General features: G+C 47.1%; 1 protein-coding gene across 2 annotated transcripts in view; it reads right to left on the reverse strand.

Moving 5' to 3' along the window:
• The window catches only part of MON2 (MON2 regulator of endosome-to-Golgi trafficking), a 966,303-nt gene that overhangs the window by 20,944 nt on the left and 931,252 nt on the right, over positions 1–14,107 (reverse strand). For both annotated transcript variants that reach the window (XM_086919098.1, XM_086919097.1), the window contains one exon: positions 5,218–5,300. In XM_086919098.1, the coding sequence (XP_086775224.1) occupies positions 5,218–5,300 (83 nt within the window). The remainder of the gene's footprint in view (positions 1–5,217; positions 5,301–14,107) is intronic.

The raw sequence follows: 14,107 nt of genomic DNA on the forward strand, positions 1-14,107 counted from the left end.
TTATTCTAAGGTAAGGAATCTAAATAACGTGATTCTTTCAGATACAGGTTCACCAGGCGCAAACAGGGAAAGTGCGCCCTATTGCATAGATTGTGCTGCCGCCAGGGCAGCTGTGAATTCACGCTGCCCCCAGGGCAGAACATCCATGTGAAAAATGGAGCATCTTTGAAACAGCCAGTCCATGTTTCACTTTCCAGGCATCAACCCGCCCGCACTTGTAAAGGCGATCAGAGATCCCCTTGCAGGTGGGTGCAAAGTGTGACTGCACCCGCCTGCAAGGGGATGTCTGGGGTGTCCATTGGACCCCTTTTCCCTCCTCCAGAGGGGTACTATCAGGGGTGCACTGACAGTCGTCACCCTTGAGGTGGCGCACTGTCAGTGCACCCCCTGACATCTTTTTTACCTCTGCACCAGCCTATAATACGTCATAGGCGCAAAGGGATTACCTCATTTGAATGGGGCCACGCTCCATGCAAAAAAGGGAAAGCCCTCTTGAGAAAGTGCTGTACGTGCATCAGCGCTTTCAGTTTTACAGAGTGTCTGTAATACCAAAGTGCACCTGGGGCACGCACAATGGGTGTAAATACTTATAGACCCCCCCCTGCCCCCCCAACCCCCAGGGCACTTTGTGTAATACGGCCCCAGGAATGGAATGGCATCGACATGGAGCTACCTGACAGAGCACTTCATTAAATGTTCCAGACCCAGTCTGGTACCTGGGGACATTCAAAAGGGGATGAATCTGCAGTTATAAGTATTCATGAGAAATAACCGCATTGAAGACCTGAATGGCTAGAGGGCCTTGAGGCAATTTGGAGATCCCAACTGAGAACATATATATGTTTGATGGCCGATATGTGTTGTTATGTATAGGAGAAGAGAAAATATTGTGAAGAACCCACAGAACCCATGCTAAAGCCAGTGATTGGTCACTCAGCACCAACCACACTGTACATGCTTCATACATCAAGTTGGCAAACCACTGGGAACAGGAAAGTCACAAAACCTAAGGGGCAGGATATGTCTTGAAAGCTTTGGAGTTATCCATCCCTAGGAGAAAGTAACAGCATAAAAAACTGAGAACCCACAATATTATAGAAGTTCCATTTCTTCCACGGCAGGGTGACAATTTCAGTGGTCAGGTTATCTCATCTAACAAAAGAGTAGTAAATAAAGAGGAAGTGGGGAATCCCATATGGTCAATAGGTTCAAGGCCCTTAGCAGTTTCCAGCAGCAATAATCTGTTTGCCTGCCGCTTGAGGTGTACTGAAGCACATTTAGAAAAAGATCCAGAAATTCCTTATAGAACTGAGGTCCTGTATGACAGTCAGATGACCCCATTGGTAGTACCTGGAGTCCCTCCCAATGGGCTTAGCTAACTATAACTAGCTACATTTCTTTCGTTTAGTAACCACTTTAACAGGAGTATCTAGAGGGAATTTCTGAGCTTTTTTTCTTTAAACATATGTTTATTCATTTTATATAGTTTTATAACTATAAAGGTCCTTTTGGCGATAGACCACTTTACAATGAAAGGGGAAATAAATAATAAAGGTGAAAGGCCAACCCAGCTACAGTACAACGAGAACAAAAATTATGCTTAATAGGACAGATTACAATGTGCAGTAAGTCAATAACAATGAAGATAGTACATTAAAACTTAAAAAACAAACAAAGAAGGCAAGTTGTTAATTATTGAAAATAAGATTCAACAAGATAGACTTCTAAACATGTGATCCTTATAATACAGCATGACATTCATAAAGGCTCAGCAGGGGGAATCCGACAGCACAGTTAATGAAGAAGATTCTGTAGAAGGTCAGGATGATCATAGCTAGAGATAGAAGAAGAGGCCTAGGAGTCAAAACCGGGTGTATAAGCCAGGATGAGAAGTATGGAGGAGGGCAGCATCTGAGAACTGTGTTTATGGAAAATTTTCTGGGAGGGTTTTGAAGAAATTTTGAAGTAAAAGCCCTCTCCTAGTCAGGTAAATCTGTGATTTAGAGTTGGGGTGACCATTAAAAGGTAACAGTAAAAGAAGGATGCTATGTTCGCTCTCTTTTCATGAAAGTACTTAAGACATGAGCGTTGAGAAAGGTGCACAATTATAAAATGTTTAATACTTTACAACCTTACTCACCCAAAATTTGAATTTTATTGAGTGATGGCCTAGAATTTGACATCCATATTTCTAAAGCTATGATCTATCATAACAGACATTTAGCGCCCTTCTTCACTTTTTCTTCCTCAGTTACAATTTCTGGTATTTTCTACACAATTTTATCATTGTGGTCTACAAAGTTATTGACTAAACCAGACCCAATTTTTAATTAAAATTGCACACCAATATATATTTAAATCGCATTCCTCTCTTATGTTGTCCATCACTTTCCAGAGATCTAAAGGACTGCTTTATATGTTAGTGGTATGTATATTCTGTCGCAACGGAGTATACATACCACCAACACAATGTCTGCCTGCAAAATGTATATGCAGGAGGACTTTCGGTTTGGCTGCGATGGTTTTTACTCCATTACCACCATAGCCAAACCAATTCAGCGGCCCGACGGAGTAAGGGTCATAAGGGTCATAAGAGAAATTACTGTTTGTTCGCCCGAACAATTCAGGATGGACAGACAGTTAGGCTTTTTCTTTTACTGTCTGTGACTTCCAGGCAAACCTTTGTGGTGAGGGACAGTAAAATGCAAATAATGGTCTCCCCGCCATGGGAGAGGACTATATTTAGTTTCAAAAAAATATCCAGTTTCAGGATTTACTTTTCTGAAAATAATAAAAGAAAACTATTTGATGCAGGACTGTGTCATGCTGATGCAGCCTTGTACCAAGCAGCAATATGCTTTCACAGGAACCGCTGTTACAGCAGTTCCTGTCAATGCACTGTAAATGACCTCCTGTTTGCTGGTCATTAATACATTTGGGAGATGGCCTCTCTGCCACTGAGGGGGAAGTTATTTACTCAGCCCCCATGGAGGAACAAGAGGCTGCCTTTAAAATTATAAATCAGGTCCTAAATGTTCAACAATGTTACTACTCTATTATAAATGAGGCAACACCCTTACGTTAGTGATTGTCATATACGTTTATCACTTTAATTTCCTTCCTGGATGGAAAATCTAGTTCAACTCCAAGTGTTTCGAGTGAGTTCATTGAAATGTTGCTGAAAGTGAAAGCTAGACTCACTGCTACCCATTTGGCTAGTCCTCCCTAATTCTAACTATGCCTTATCCTTTATGCCTGAATGTGGAACCCACAAGGTCTTCCACAAGTGAAGAAACTGGTAAATAAGATTCCTGCATGTTATATTGTTGTTGTGTTTTCTGAAGCACAGTGAATACCCGGTGGTGTCTTGACGCTAGCTAAAATGCAATGAAGAGCACAGAAGGTAATAAAGACTGGGAGACTAAAAGGAGTTAAAAATCCAGGTTCTCAGCAATTTCCTGAAAGCCAGTAATTTGGGGGCATCCATGATGTGCGGTGAAAGTGTATTCCAAGCTTTTGTGGCTCCCAGCACAAAACTTCTGCAACCCCAGGTTGCTCGATTGAACCTAGGGACAACTCCAAGCTTGGCCTTGGTTGAGTGTAAGGTTCTACCTGGGTGGCACCGGGTGAAACTCTGTAGGAGAAATTACAGGTCAATGCCATGAAAAGCCTTGTATGCAATGCAGAGAGTCTTGAATCTATCTAAGGGGGACCCAGTGCAGTTTCCTGAATGCTTTAGACACACATTGGTATTTTGGGATTTTCAAAAGTAGTCTGGCTGCCATGTGCTGCAATGTTTGTAGTTTATTCAGAATGTATTGGTGAGCATTGAGGAAAAGGCTGTTGTAATAGTCCAATGTAGCCATCACCAATGAAGATGAGCAGGAATGTAGGGGAGTATCTTGTTTAGGGTTCTAAGCTTAAGTAAGGTAGCCAGTCACTGCATTGACTAGGTCAGTGTAGCTCAGATTATCATCAATGAGGACTCCCAGATTGCGGGTCTTTCTGACAGGTGTAGGTAGCGGGCTCATATCTTATGACCAGCATGATGGGTTCCAAAAAGAGAATTGGGCACCAGAAAATCCTCAGTTCAATTTGATCTGAATTCAATATTTAAAAAAATCTGTCCATCCAGCTGCTGATTGCTTGCACACATTTACAGAATCTGTATCCTAAGCCTATGTTATTCTGAGCTAGAAAGACACCAATTTGGGTTTTGTCTGTGTAAAAGGTTAAAGAGAAACCAAAGGATTGTATAAGGTCGGCAAAGTGGTGACATAGAAATTAAAAAGTGTCGGACTAAGCGAGGACCCTTGAGGGACCCTGCAAGGAACAGAGAGGAGTGTGAGACAATCTAATTTACCCGCACAGATTGCTTGCGATCCAATAGGAAAGATTTCAGCAGGTCCCAGGCTAAGCCAGTGACCCGGATATTAGCTAGAGGATCCAGCAGCAGTCTGTGATTGACAGTGTCAAAGGCTGGAGAGAGATCAAGCAGGGTAAGAGCAGCACTGCCACCCTGATGGAGGGCCTGCCTGAAATCCTCGGTAGCCTTGAGCAGGGCAGTCTCTGTGCTATGGCCTCTATGGAAGCCAAACTGGTCGTCGTCCAAAAGGCTATTTATTTTATTGTGTTTGACGAGTTTGATGTTCATGATTTTCTGGATGATTTTTATGGGCAAAGGTACATATGAAATGGGACAGTAGCCGATTGGATCCTTAGGACCAAAGGAAGCTTTTTTTTCAGAAATGGGAGCCCAATGCTTTTTTCCAAACGGAAGTGAACTAACCAGATAAGAACATGCAATGAAAAACAGCCAAGAGCGGTGGGGCGATACATGATTAGAAGATCATATTTTTGTTATAACATTGGTCAACTCTTTATTTCAAAGTCTGGTAGTCAAACTAGCAGACTAAAATCCATATGTATGCCTTGCACCCTTGGGGGAAAATCGATTTTCCTCATCCAGTAGTTCAACTATGTGGGAAAGGCTACAGAGTTCCCTTTTGTTGACTAAGCAGCAATCTGAGCTCTAGCCAACCAGTTAGCCCTCCCGGCGGCCAGAACCTCCCCACTCTCCCCAAATAATCATATTTTGATCATGCCAGTTCCATTTGAAAAGAGCAGGAAGGAAGAGTAATTTACAAAAAATATGTCTTGTTTTGTTAACATTTTATTATAGTTTTGGTCTTTCAAACAGTATGATATATCACTTACCATTTTCAGGATGAGTCTTCTTGAGGGAATCGATCAAGGTACTGACAGCTTTCAGCACAAATATAATTTCTGTTACTCGCTGTCTGCAAAGCCAAACAAAATATTCCTTTATATAAACTTTCTTGTAGCTCATCACTCAAATAATTCTGAAGGTGTTGTCTTTAAATTGCGTAAAATTGTACTATTCAGAAAGATCAATCATGTAGGATTGTGAACAAACTTCACTACATTTTATGGTGTCTTTGCATACCTTAGACAGGGACACAACAGTTACTTACCTGTCGTAACGCTCTTACTGATGGATAATCTAACTAACCACAGATTCCTTATCTTGTGAATACCACTAGGCACCACACTTGATCCAGAGAATTTTCTCAGTGATTCCCTTGTGCGTCTGAAAGTGGTGTTGTGAGGCTTCACAGTGTGTCCTCCCCATCCTGCCCAGGATGTGATGTCAGGGTCACTACATATCCACCACCTCCAAGCGATGACGTTGGTTTTGTTCTGATCCCTGTCTGTGTCGTCACATGTGGAGTCACTGGAAAGCAGACTGTACTAGAGTACTGACCTACAGATTGAAATCTTATTAATATGCACAAGACGAGTCCATTTCACAGAACACGGCAGAAGGTGGGTCAGTGAGGAATCTGAGGTAATATCAAGAAAAGTAGCTTTTCCTTTTGATGGCCACTTCAATCATTATATTCCACAACTTGTGACTAGATACACAAGCAGACCAGGAAATACTGCAGGACAGACTGTACAAAATGCCCCTCCTGCTGGACCTGTATATCCAGGCAGAAGTGTTTCGTGAACTGATACCCATGTAGCTGCCTGGCAGATGTGTAAGATAGGCAGTACAGTGGCAGCAGCCTTTGCTCTGGTGGAAAGCGTGTGAAGACCTTCTGGAGACTGTTCCTTGGCCAGGTGTAGGAAAGTAGGATCTGCTTTGATGGTTACCCTCACTTTTTTCTGGTGCTATTCTGACTAGGATCCTGCTAATTAGGACCCCAGTCACTGTGCTTCCTCCCTAAATTTGACAGTGGTAAGTACTTTGGAACCTTCCCAATTGGCTATTGGTGTACCCATTAAAGTCCCTAGTATATGGTACTAAGGTACCCAGGGCATAGGTGGACCAGGGGTCAACCACAGGCTGCAGCATGCATTATGCCCCCATGAGAGATCATTCAAACTGTGACTACAGGCCTGCCATTTCAGCCTGAATAAGCTGGTGCCAGCACCACTTACAACAGATATAAGTTTCCTTATATCTGAGTTCACTGACCTTAAAACCTATAAGTCACCCCTATGGCAGTCCTGAGGGCAGGGTGCTTGGTTAAAAGTGTGAGGTGCCCCTGCATGAGCAGGAGACCCCTACAAACCCTAAAGTCAATTTTCCAGGTTTTGGAAGTGTGGTCAGACATTTAATACATATAGTGGACATCAAGTCAAATGCAAGATGTCTAACTATATATTGGCTGCACCAAAACCGGTCATGTTTAGTATCAAACATGTTGGAATCTACCCCAAAGCAGTGTTGGATGTAGGATCCCTTGCACTGGGGGGCTCCCTCTATTCCCGGTTCCAGCCTTTTAGGGTATACAGCTAGCTAGTGCTGCTGCTGACCACAGATACGTTTCTGCCCTCCCGCTGCGGAGCTTGAGCAGGGGAAGACGGAATAATAGGTTTCCTGCCACAGGGAGGTGGGACCACCTCCCAGAGAGGTCTTAGTGTATTTGGCTGAGGTGGGGGCACTTGCCAGAGCCACCAGACTGCTTTGACGGGCACTTTTCGTGCCCTCCTTGCATACTCTAGTTTAAGCCAGTTCAGCGAGCCGTTGACTCCCGCTCAGGGTTGAAACTGGACAAAGGACATGGGAGTATCCTCCCCTCTCTCCAGCTCCTCCTCTGGGAGGGATCCTTAAATCGTCCCAACCCTTTCCCTAGGGTACTTAAGGCCTTACCTGAGGGTGGCGCTTCAGATTCGTTGTGGGACAAGATTTAAACATGAAACTACTTCAACTTCAACCATCTGGGCACCTTGGACTTTGTTGGATTTCGCCTGGAACCAAAACTGCATCAAGGAAGACCCCTGCTGCTCCTGGTCTCATCATCCTGCAAGGTTTCTGTGCCGTCTGCGCTCCATCGAGGTTCCTCTACTTGGCTGTTGGCATCAAAGACACCCGAAGTAATCTCCCTTGGAGTGAAGGAGTCACTCCCCTGCATCTACAGGCACTGAAACTAAGCTGACTGGTCTGCGGCTCCTTATGTTCTACGGACTACAAAAGGCCCAGCAACACAGATGGTGGTTCTGCAACTCCCTCAAGGCCTGCCCTGCCCTCTTAGCAAGTTTGTTGCCAGTATCCCTCGTCGGAACCGCTGGAACAGTACCCCTGTGCACTGCACCAACTTGCTGTTACCAAGATTTGTTAACTCAGTCCTCCAGAAATCTTCGGGTTCCAAGAAGCTCCTGTCTCCAGCATTTCTTCATGCCAAGATCTTTGTCCTAACCCCATCCTAATCACCAAGGGCCTGAATCTTTGGTGAGCTGCACAAGGTCCTCTTGCGACTCCTGTGCTTATGTCTGTGGGTCACCTTGAGGGTCTTCTTTGGGGTTAGTGGGCTCCTCTGCTTGCTCTGGGCCTGTTCCGACTCTCTTGCACTTGGTGAGTCCCTTGGACCTCGCTGGCCCCAATGCTGCACCTTCTTCGTTTACCATGTCTGTTGCGGCTGCCAAGGCTTGTTTGTACTCCCCCTGGACACTGACCCCCTGGTCTGGAATCCAGACGTGGGACAGCTTGTGAAGGGCTCTTGATCATCCAGTGTCACCTAGTACTCACAGCTGCAGCGACAAGGGCATCGTCAACTCTCCTGTATCTTTCGTCATCGGTGGTCATTGGTCTTCTGTGCCTCCTGGTCAGTTCCAAGTGGCATAGACTCTGTCCCCTCCGCTTGCAGGTACTCCTCTTCAAGAATCCATCCTTGGATTCCATCGGACTCTTTCACCTTCTTCGTCAGCAGCATCTTTTCTTTGTCAGCAGCGTCCTTTCTGAAGTCCTGCATTGTAGTTCATGGCTTTTCCCAACATCACTTGACACCTATGCACCCAGCTTCCCTGGTGTAGGTATTCTTGTTCTTGGAGTATCCAAGGGGGGGTGTAACTTTCCAACCTTCTGTCTTCCACTGGGTTTCGTCAGGGTCCACTGGGAAGGGTCCTTCTTCTTAAAAACAGCAACGCGTTTTCCCATTGACTTGCTTTGAGTACACAGCTGTGTTTCCACTGTGCACACAGCCTCAGAAGGGTTCCTGGGTACTTACCTAGGTGGTTCCTTTGGTCCCCAGTTCTTCTGAGTCTTCTGGTACTAGTCCCGACTTCGGCCGCTATTCGCATTCCACTTTTTTCGTATATGGTTTGGTCTCTTCCCGGAGACCATTGTGTATTTGTGCTTATTTACCTATTTTATATTTGAAATAATGTGTTTATTGCGTTGATATCTTCTGGTAGGAGATATACCAATGTTTTAGTGAATGCGTATAGTAAATATAACTATTTTTTATAACTACACCGTGTGGTTCTTTTAGTTTAAACTACACTATATGATTAGTTCTGGAAAAACAAGCTGCTCAACACATCTTCTGGACTAAGCCTGAAGGCTGTTTTCCACCAATACCTCTTAAGCGCCAAGACACCCTTGGGTAAACGTGCGCTCAAAAAATTGCATAAAATAAAATAAATAGAGAGCTTTCTATGGTTGTCTAAGACCATTAAAATCATCATAAAGGTTGTCTGGATTAGTGCAAGGTGCTTCACTTAAATAAGGCACCATAGGCTAAACCAGCTTCCTACACCAGGCCATAACAGATCTTAATGCATATGACAATCCATCTGGGGATGGTTCTATTCTACACAGCTTTACAAATGTCGCCTCAGAGAAATCCACAAAGAGCTGATTGTCCACCAAACGTTCCCCTGTGTAATTGTTATAGAAGCTTAGGGCTCTCTTGGGAGCAAGGCAATTAAGTCTTTCTTCCACTTTAGATGGGTGGAATGAAGAAAGCTATCAGGGAGATCAATTGCCCTATAGGGAAAGGTGTGGTCACCTTTGGTAGAAATGTTGCTTTTGTCCGGAGTACAAGCTTATCTGGGAAAAAGGTGGCATACAGCAACTAGAGAGAGAGCGCTTGTAGCTCACTACTGAAAGAGATGATGTGATCACTGTAAAGATGGTCTTCAACGTGAGGAGACGGAAAGAACTGCTGTGCATGGATTCAAATGGGGAACACAAGTGAGATAAGTGAGAACTAAATTAAGGTCCTATTGAGGTATCACAAAACATGTAGGTGAAAACATGATGTGAACAATGATGGTTGATCAGGTCGGCGCTGAAAATCTGGGTGAGCATGGCATGGCCTGGAGCTGGCTGTGAGCCCCAAGAACTCCAGCACCATTGGCTCACAGAAGCAGTTATCCTGATTAATCGGGGTTGCCCCGGGCCCTCAAAACTGAACGGAGGGCACATGTGTCACGGCGAGACCAATCGTGCACGTTTCCGGGGCTGGGGGCTTTCTTCCATGGCCGGAGAGTGACGAGCTAAGTTGGTGGACCGCAGGCCAAAATAGCAGCGTGCCATGCAGAGTAGCGGCCGGAGAGGAACTCCTGAGTTGAGATGGGGCAGCAGCCTGGACAGAGAGCTACGATGCGAGCACACTGCTAGGGCCTATGGCCAAAGGGCACGGAAGAGATGATGCCTGCGGACACGACACACAAGGCTGACGACCATCAAGGGCAGGGTCTGCAGGAAATCGACGCAACCTGAGAGGCCCACAGGAGGTAATGGTGGTGGCGCTAGCCGCGGGAAACCTGGGAGTGTAGCCCATATGAATGACCTAGCGCCAAACTCATGCTGACTGATGCCCCCGCCCAGTGAATGGAAAGTGGAGGTGGAGAGGGGTGCACTAGTGCCCTGCAGTGACAGCTGGGGTGCTTTGCCGGTGGCTGGTGTGCGCTCCCTATTAGTGGTCGCAAAATCTGCTGTGACCTGGTGGTCATGCGGGCTCCTGCTGGGGAGCCCCAGGAGTGCTCCGCGCAGCTGCAAGGGAGAATGGGTAGTTGCCAGTCAGAGGCCGCCAACCACAGGCTGGAGCTTCTGGTCAAGGTAAAACTGGTGCAAGGGGAGGCAGAGTTTGTTGACAAAAAAATCCAGTCAACCAACAAAGGAACGATAGGCCAAAGAAAGACCGTCTGTATGTATTTCTGACCCCTCCTTTTCACCAAAAGATTAAAAACGTAAAACATGCAGAGGTTCGAACCGAGGGCACATCAGGAAGGTGAGAAGGTCCCATAGAGGCATGATCAATGGTGCAGTGGGAACATATGTACAAGCCTCTTAAGAAATCTGTTTACAATAGGGAATTTTAACAAAGAGGGTTTGTCTGGCAGCATCAAGAAAGCAGAAAAGGTCGAAAGGTAACCCTTTAAGAGTGCCCAGAGCAGAGCCCTGCTGGGCAAGGGTCAAAAGAAAGAGAAGAACTTGAGGGAGGGAAGCAGAATGAGGATCAAGAGACCTTTCTGTACAATATTTTACAAATGTCTGTTATCGTCAGGAGTACACAGTCTTAGTAGAGGGACGCCTGGCTGCCAAAATTCGATCACAGACTTTAGGAGGAAGGTTGAATGTTATCAACTGTGGCCGCTCAATCTCCATGCAAGAATGCGCATAGTTGACCGGATCAGGTGGAGGACCCTTCCCTGCTGCTGCAACAGAAGAGGCAGATTGATTGGAGGATTGATGCTCAGTTGAAGACATTTGGGACACCAGACTCTCCATCCAGAGTGTGGAGCTACAAGAATGACTTGGGGCCGGTCGCTCCTGATCTTCTTGAAAACTCTGTACAGGAGAGGTCTTGGCAGAAAGGCATACAGGAGGCCTGAGCTCCACTAGAGACAAAAAGCAATGTCAAGCTAGAGCAACCTTGGAAACTCTAGCACGCAAACTTGCTGACATTGCACGTTCTTGGCAGGGGCGAACAGATCTAACCAAGCTCTCCCCACTTCTGGAAGAGACCTTGCGCAACCTCCGGATGGAGAGGCTATTCGTGATCCGCTAGGCATCAACGGCTGAGTTTGTCTGACCTGGCGTTCAGAGGACCTGCCAGGTGTTGAATTACCGGGGATATGCCATGCTGTTCCAGCGATATCCAGAGAAGCAGGGCCTTTTGACAAAGGGTTCAGTACCCCACCCGCCCTGTTGGTTGCAGTATCACATGGAGGTGGTGCTGTCCGTGAAAATCTGAACCAGATTTCACTTGATGGAAGGGAGAAAAACTTTCAATGCCAATCGAATCGCTCGTAGCGCCAGCAAGTTGAAGTGGATTCATGATTCCACCGGAGACCAGAGAACTCTGAGCTCCACCTCTCCCAGGTGGCTGCTCCATCCCAGGAGTAACACATCTGTCACTACTGTGTGATCTAGTTGGGGAAGGGAGAGGGGCCTGCCTCTGACCCATTCTGGGTTAGTCAGTCACAACTGCAGATCCTGTGCATTTTCCTCCAAGATCTGGACCATGTCGGTGAGATTCCCCTGATGCTGCGCCCACTGGAACTTCAGGACCCACTGCAGAGCCCGTATAGGCCATCTGGCATGTATCACTAGAAGGATGCAAGAGGCCATGAGGTCCAGGAGCCTCAGAATCATTCCCACCATATTCGGGATAGAGGCTGAAACATCAGTATTTTAGCCTGAATGTCCAGCACTCGCTGTACGGGAGGATAGGCTCAAAACTGCACTGTGTCCGGAACAGCTGCGATGAAAGAGGGAGGCAAGGGTGACTTCAGCATGTTGATAGAGAACCCCAGGGAAAGCAGATTTGCCGTACTCTGGATGTGGAAGAGGACAGTCTAGGGCGAGTTCGCCTTCATCAGCCAGTCGTCGAGATAGGTGAAGACTGGCACCCCTGATCTGCACAGATGAGCTGCGATCACTGCCATCACCTTGGTGAACACCCAGGGGTGCTGGTAAGGCCAAAGGGGAGCACTGTGAACTGAAAGAGCTTGTGGCCTACCGTGAACCACATGGAAGGTGATGGGCAGGCACGGACAGGAATGTGAAAACAGAGCCCTGCAAGTCCAACACCACCATTAAGTTTCTGGGGTCTTGGGCAGACAAGACCTAAGCCAGAGTGACCATTTTGAATTTTTCCTTTATGAAGAAGTAGTGGAGGGCTTGCAGATCTAGAATAGGATGAAGGCCTTTGTCACTTTTCGGGACCAGAAAGTAGCGGGAATAGTACCCACAGCCTACTTCTGGTGCTGGAACCCTCTCTATGGCTCCCTTGGCCAAGAGTCCTGACTTCCTCCTGAAACAAGTTCAAGTGCTCGTCTGTCAGACGGTCGTAAGTTAGAGGCATGAAGGGAGAAGTAGTGTTGAAGTTGGGGACTATCTGAAGAACCCACTTGACCGATGTGACGTTTTGCCTGTGGTGGAGGCGATGGTTGATCCTGCTACCAACGGCCGCACATGATCTTGAAGGGCCAGACTAGGAAGGTTTAGAGGCTGCGGGGGGAAGAGTGGACTGACTGGACCTCTGGTCACTGACCCACGGGGTCTAAAGGAGCTGCGCCAAAGGCTGCTCAGAGGTTGCTGAACCTGCGTGGTCGTGTAGGTGCGATATAGCTGGTGCAGCAGAAAGCCCTTTTCAAGGCCACAAAAGGGGTGCGGCTGGGCACTGAGAGGCCTAATGACTTGGCTGTAACCCACAAGTCCTTAAAGTGTTTCAGCATTATGTCTGTCTGGTCTCCGAAGAGACGGTGGCATCAAAGGGCATGTCCACAGAGAAGCCTGGACATCCCCAAAAAATCAGTTAAATTAAGAGCCAGGTGTGCCGTGGAAGGGCCACCGTCGATGACATTATTTTGCCCAGCGAGACGGTGGTGTTAAGCCCACAAGAAATGGTGAACTTCGACACATCTCTCCAGTCTGATACTGCTTGGAAGAGAATGGCCCAGGCCTCCTCCAGGACGTTTCTCACATGGAGTGGGAATAACGGCCCAATAGGCATGCAGTGTTCACGATTGTAATGCAAGGCTAGCGACAGACATTTATTTTTGCCTCAGCTGTCCAGCCTCTTGGATTCCCTGTCCAGGGGTGTGAAGGGAAATGCACCCTGTGAGGTAGAAGCCTGGACCACCAAACTCCAGGGTGTAGGGTGGTTGGTGAGGAATTTTGGTTGGTCCAGTGCAACGCGATGACAGCGGGCAGCAGTCCTATTCTCAGGAGCCCCCGTGCTGAGCTTGGACCACTTTCCCAAAAGGACATCAGTCAAGACTTTGTTGAAAGGCAGTAGAGGTTTCGAGGAGGAGACACCCGGCTGCAGGACTTCTGTCAAGATGTTCATCTTGACTTTCACCGAAGGGAGCTGAAGGTCCGAAACTTCTGCAGCCCATCTCACCATCGTAGCATATGAAGCTCCCTCCTCCGTAGCCACTGTAGGGGGTGTACACAGGCCAGAAACTGGGGAGGTATCCAGGCCACTGGCCTCACCCAATTCTTCATACCAGTCCATTTCGTGCTCAGGCTGGTCTTGTAAAGGGTCCAGCATCTCCTCCCAATCTAGCCCCTTAAAACTAAGGCTGAAGAATCGACCTCAGACCGATGGTGCTGTTGGCACAGGAACTGGCGTAAATAGGTGCCAATCCAACTCTGGGGCATCAGAACTAAGAATGTGGCTGGCGCCGGGGTAGGTCGTAGGGCAATGACCAGCGCTGGGCCAGATCTGCCACTTGATCCATTGAGGGGAATCGACACTGGGGCCGTAGCCGTCAGCGCAGAACCTAATGGAGCCCCTTCTGAGCCTTCGGGGACTGGAGGCATGCCAGGAGGGTCCGGTCGCTG

This window comes from Lissotriton vulgaris, chromosome 1_1, assembly GCF_964263255.1.
Source record: "Lissotriton vulgaris chromosome 1_1, aLisVul1.2, whole genome shotgun sequence".
Classification (NCBI taxonomy): domain Eukaryota; kingdom Metazoa; phylum Chordata; class Amphibia; order Caudata; family Salamandridae; genus Lissotriton; species Lissotriton vulgaris.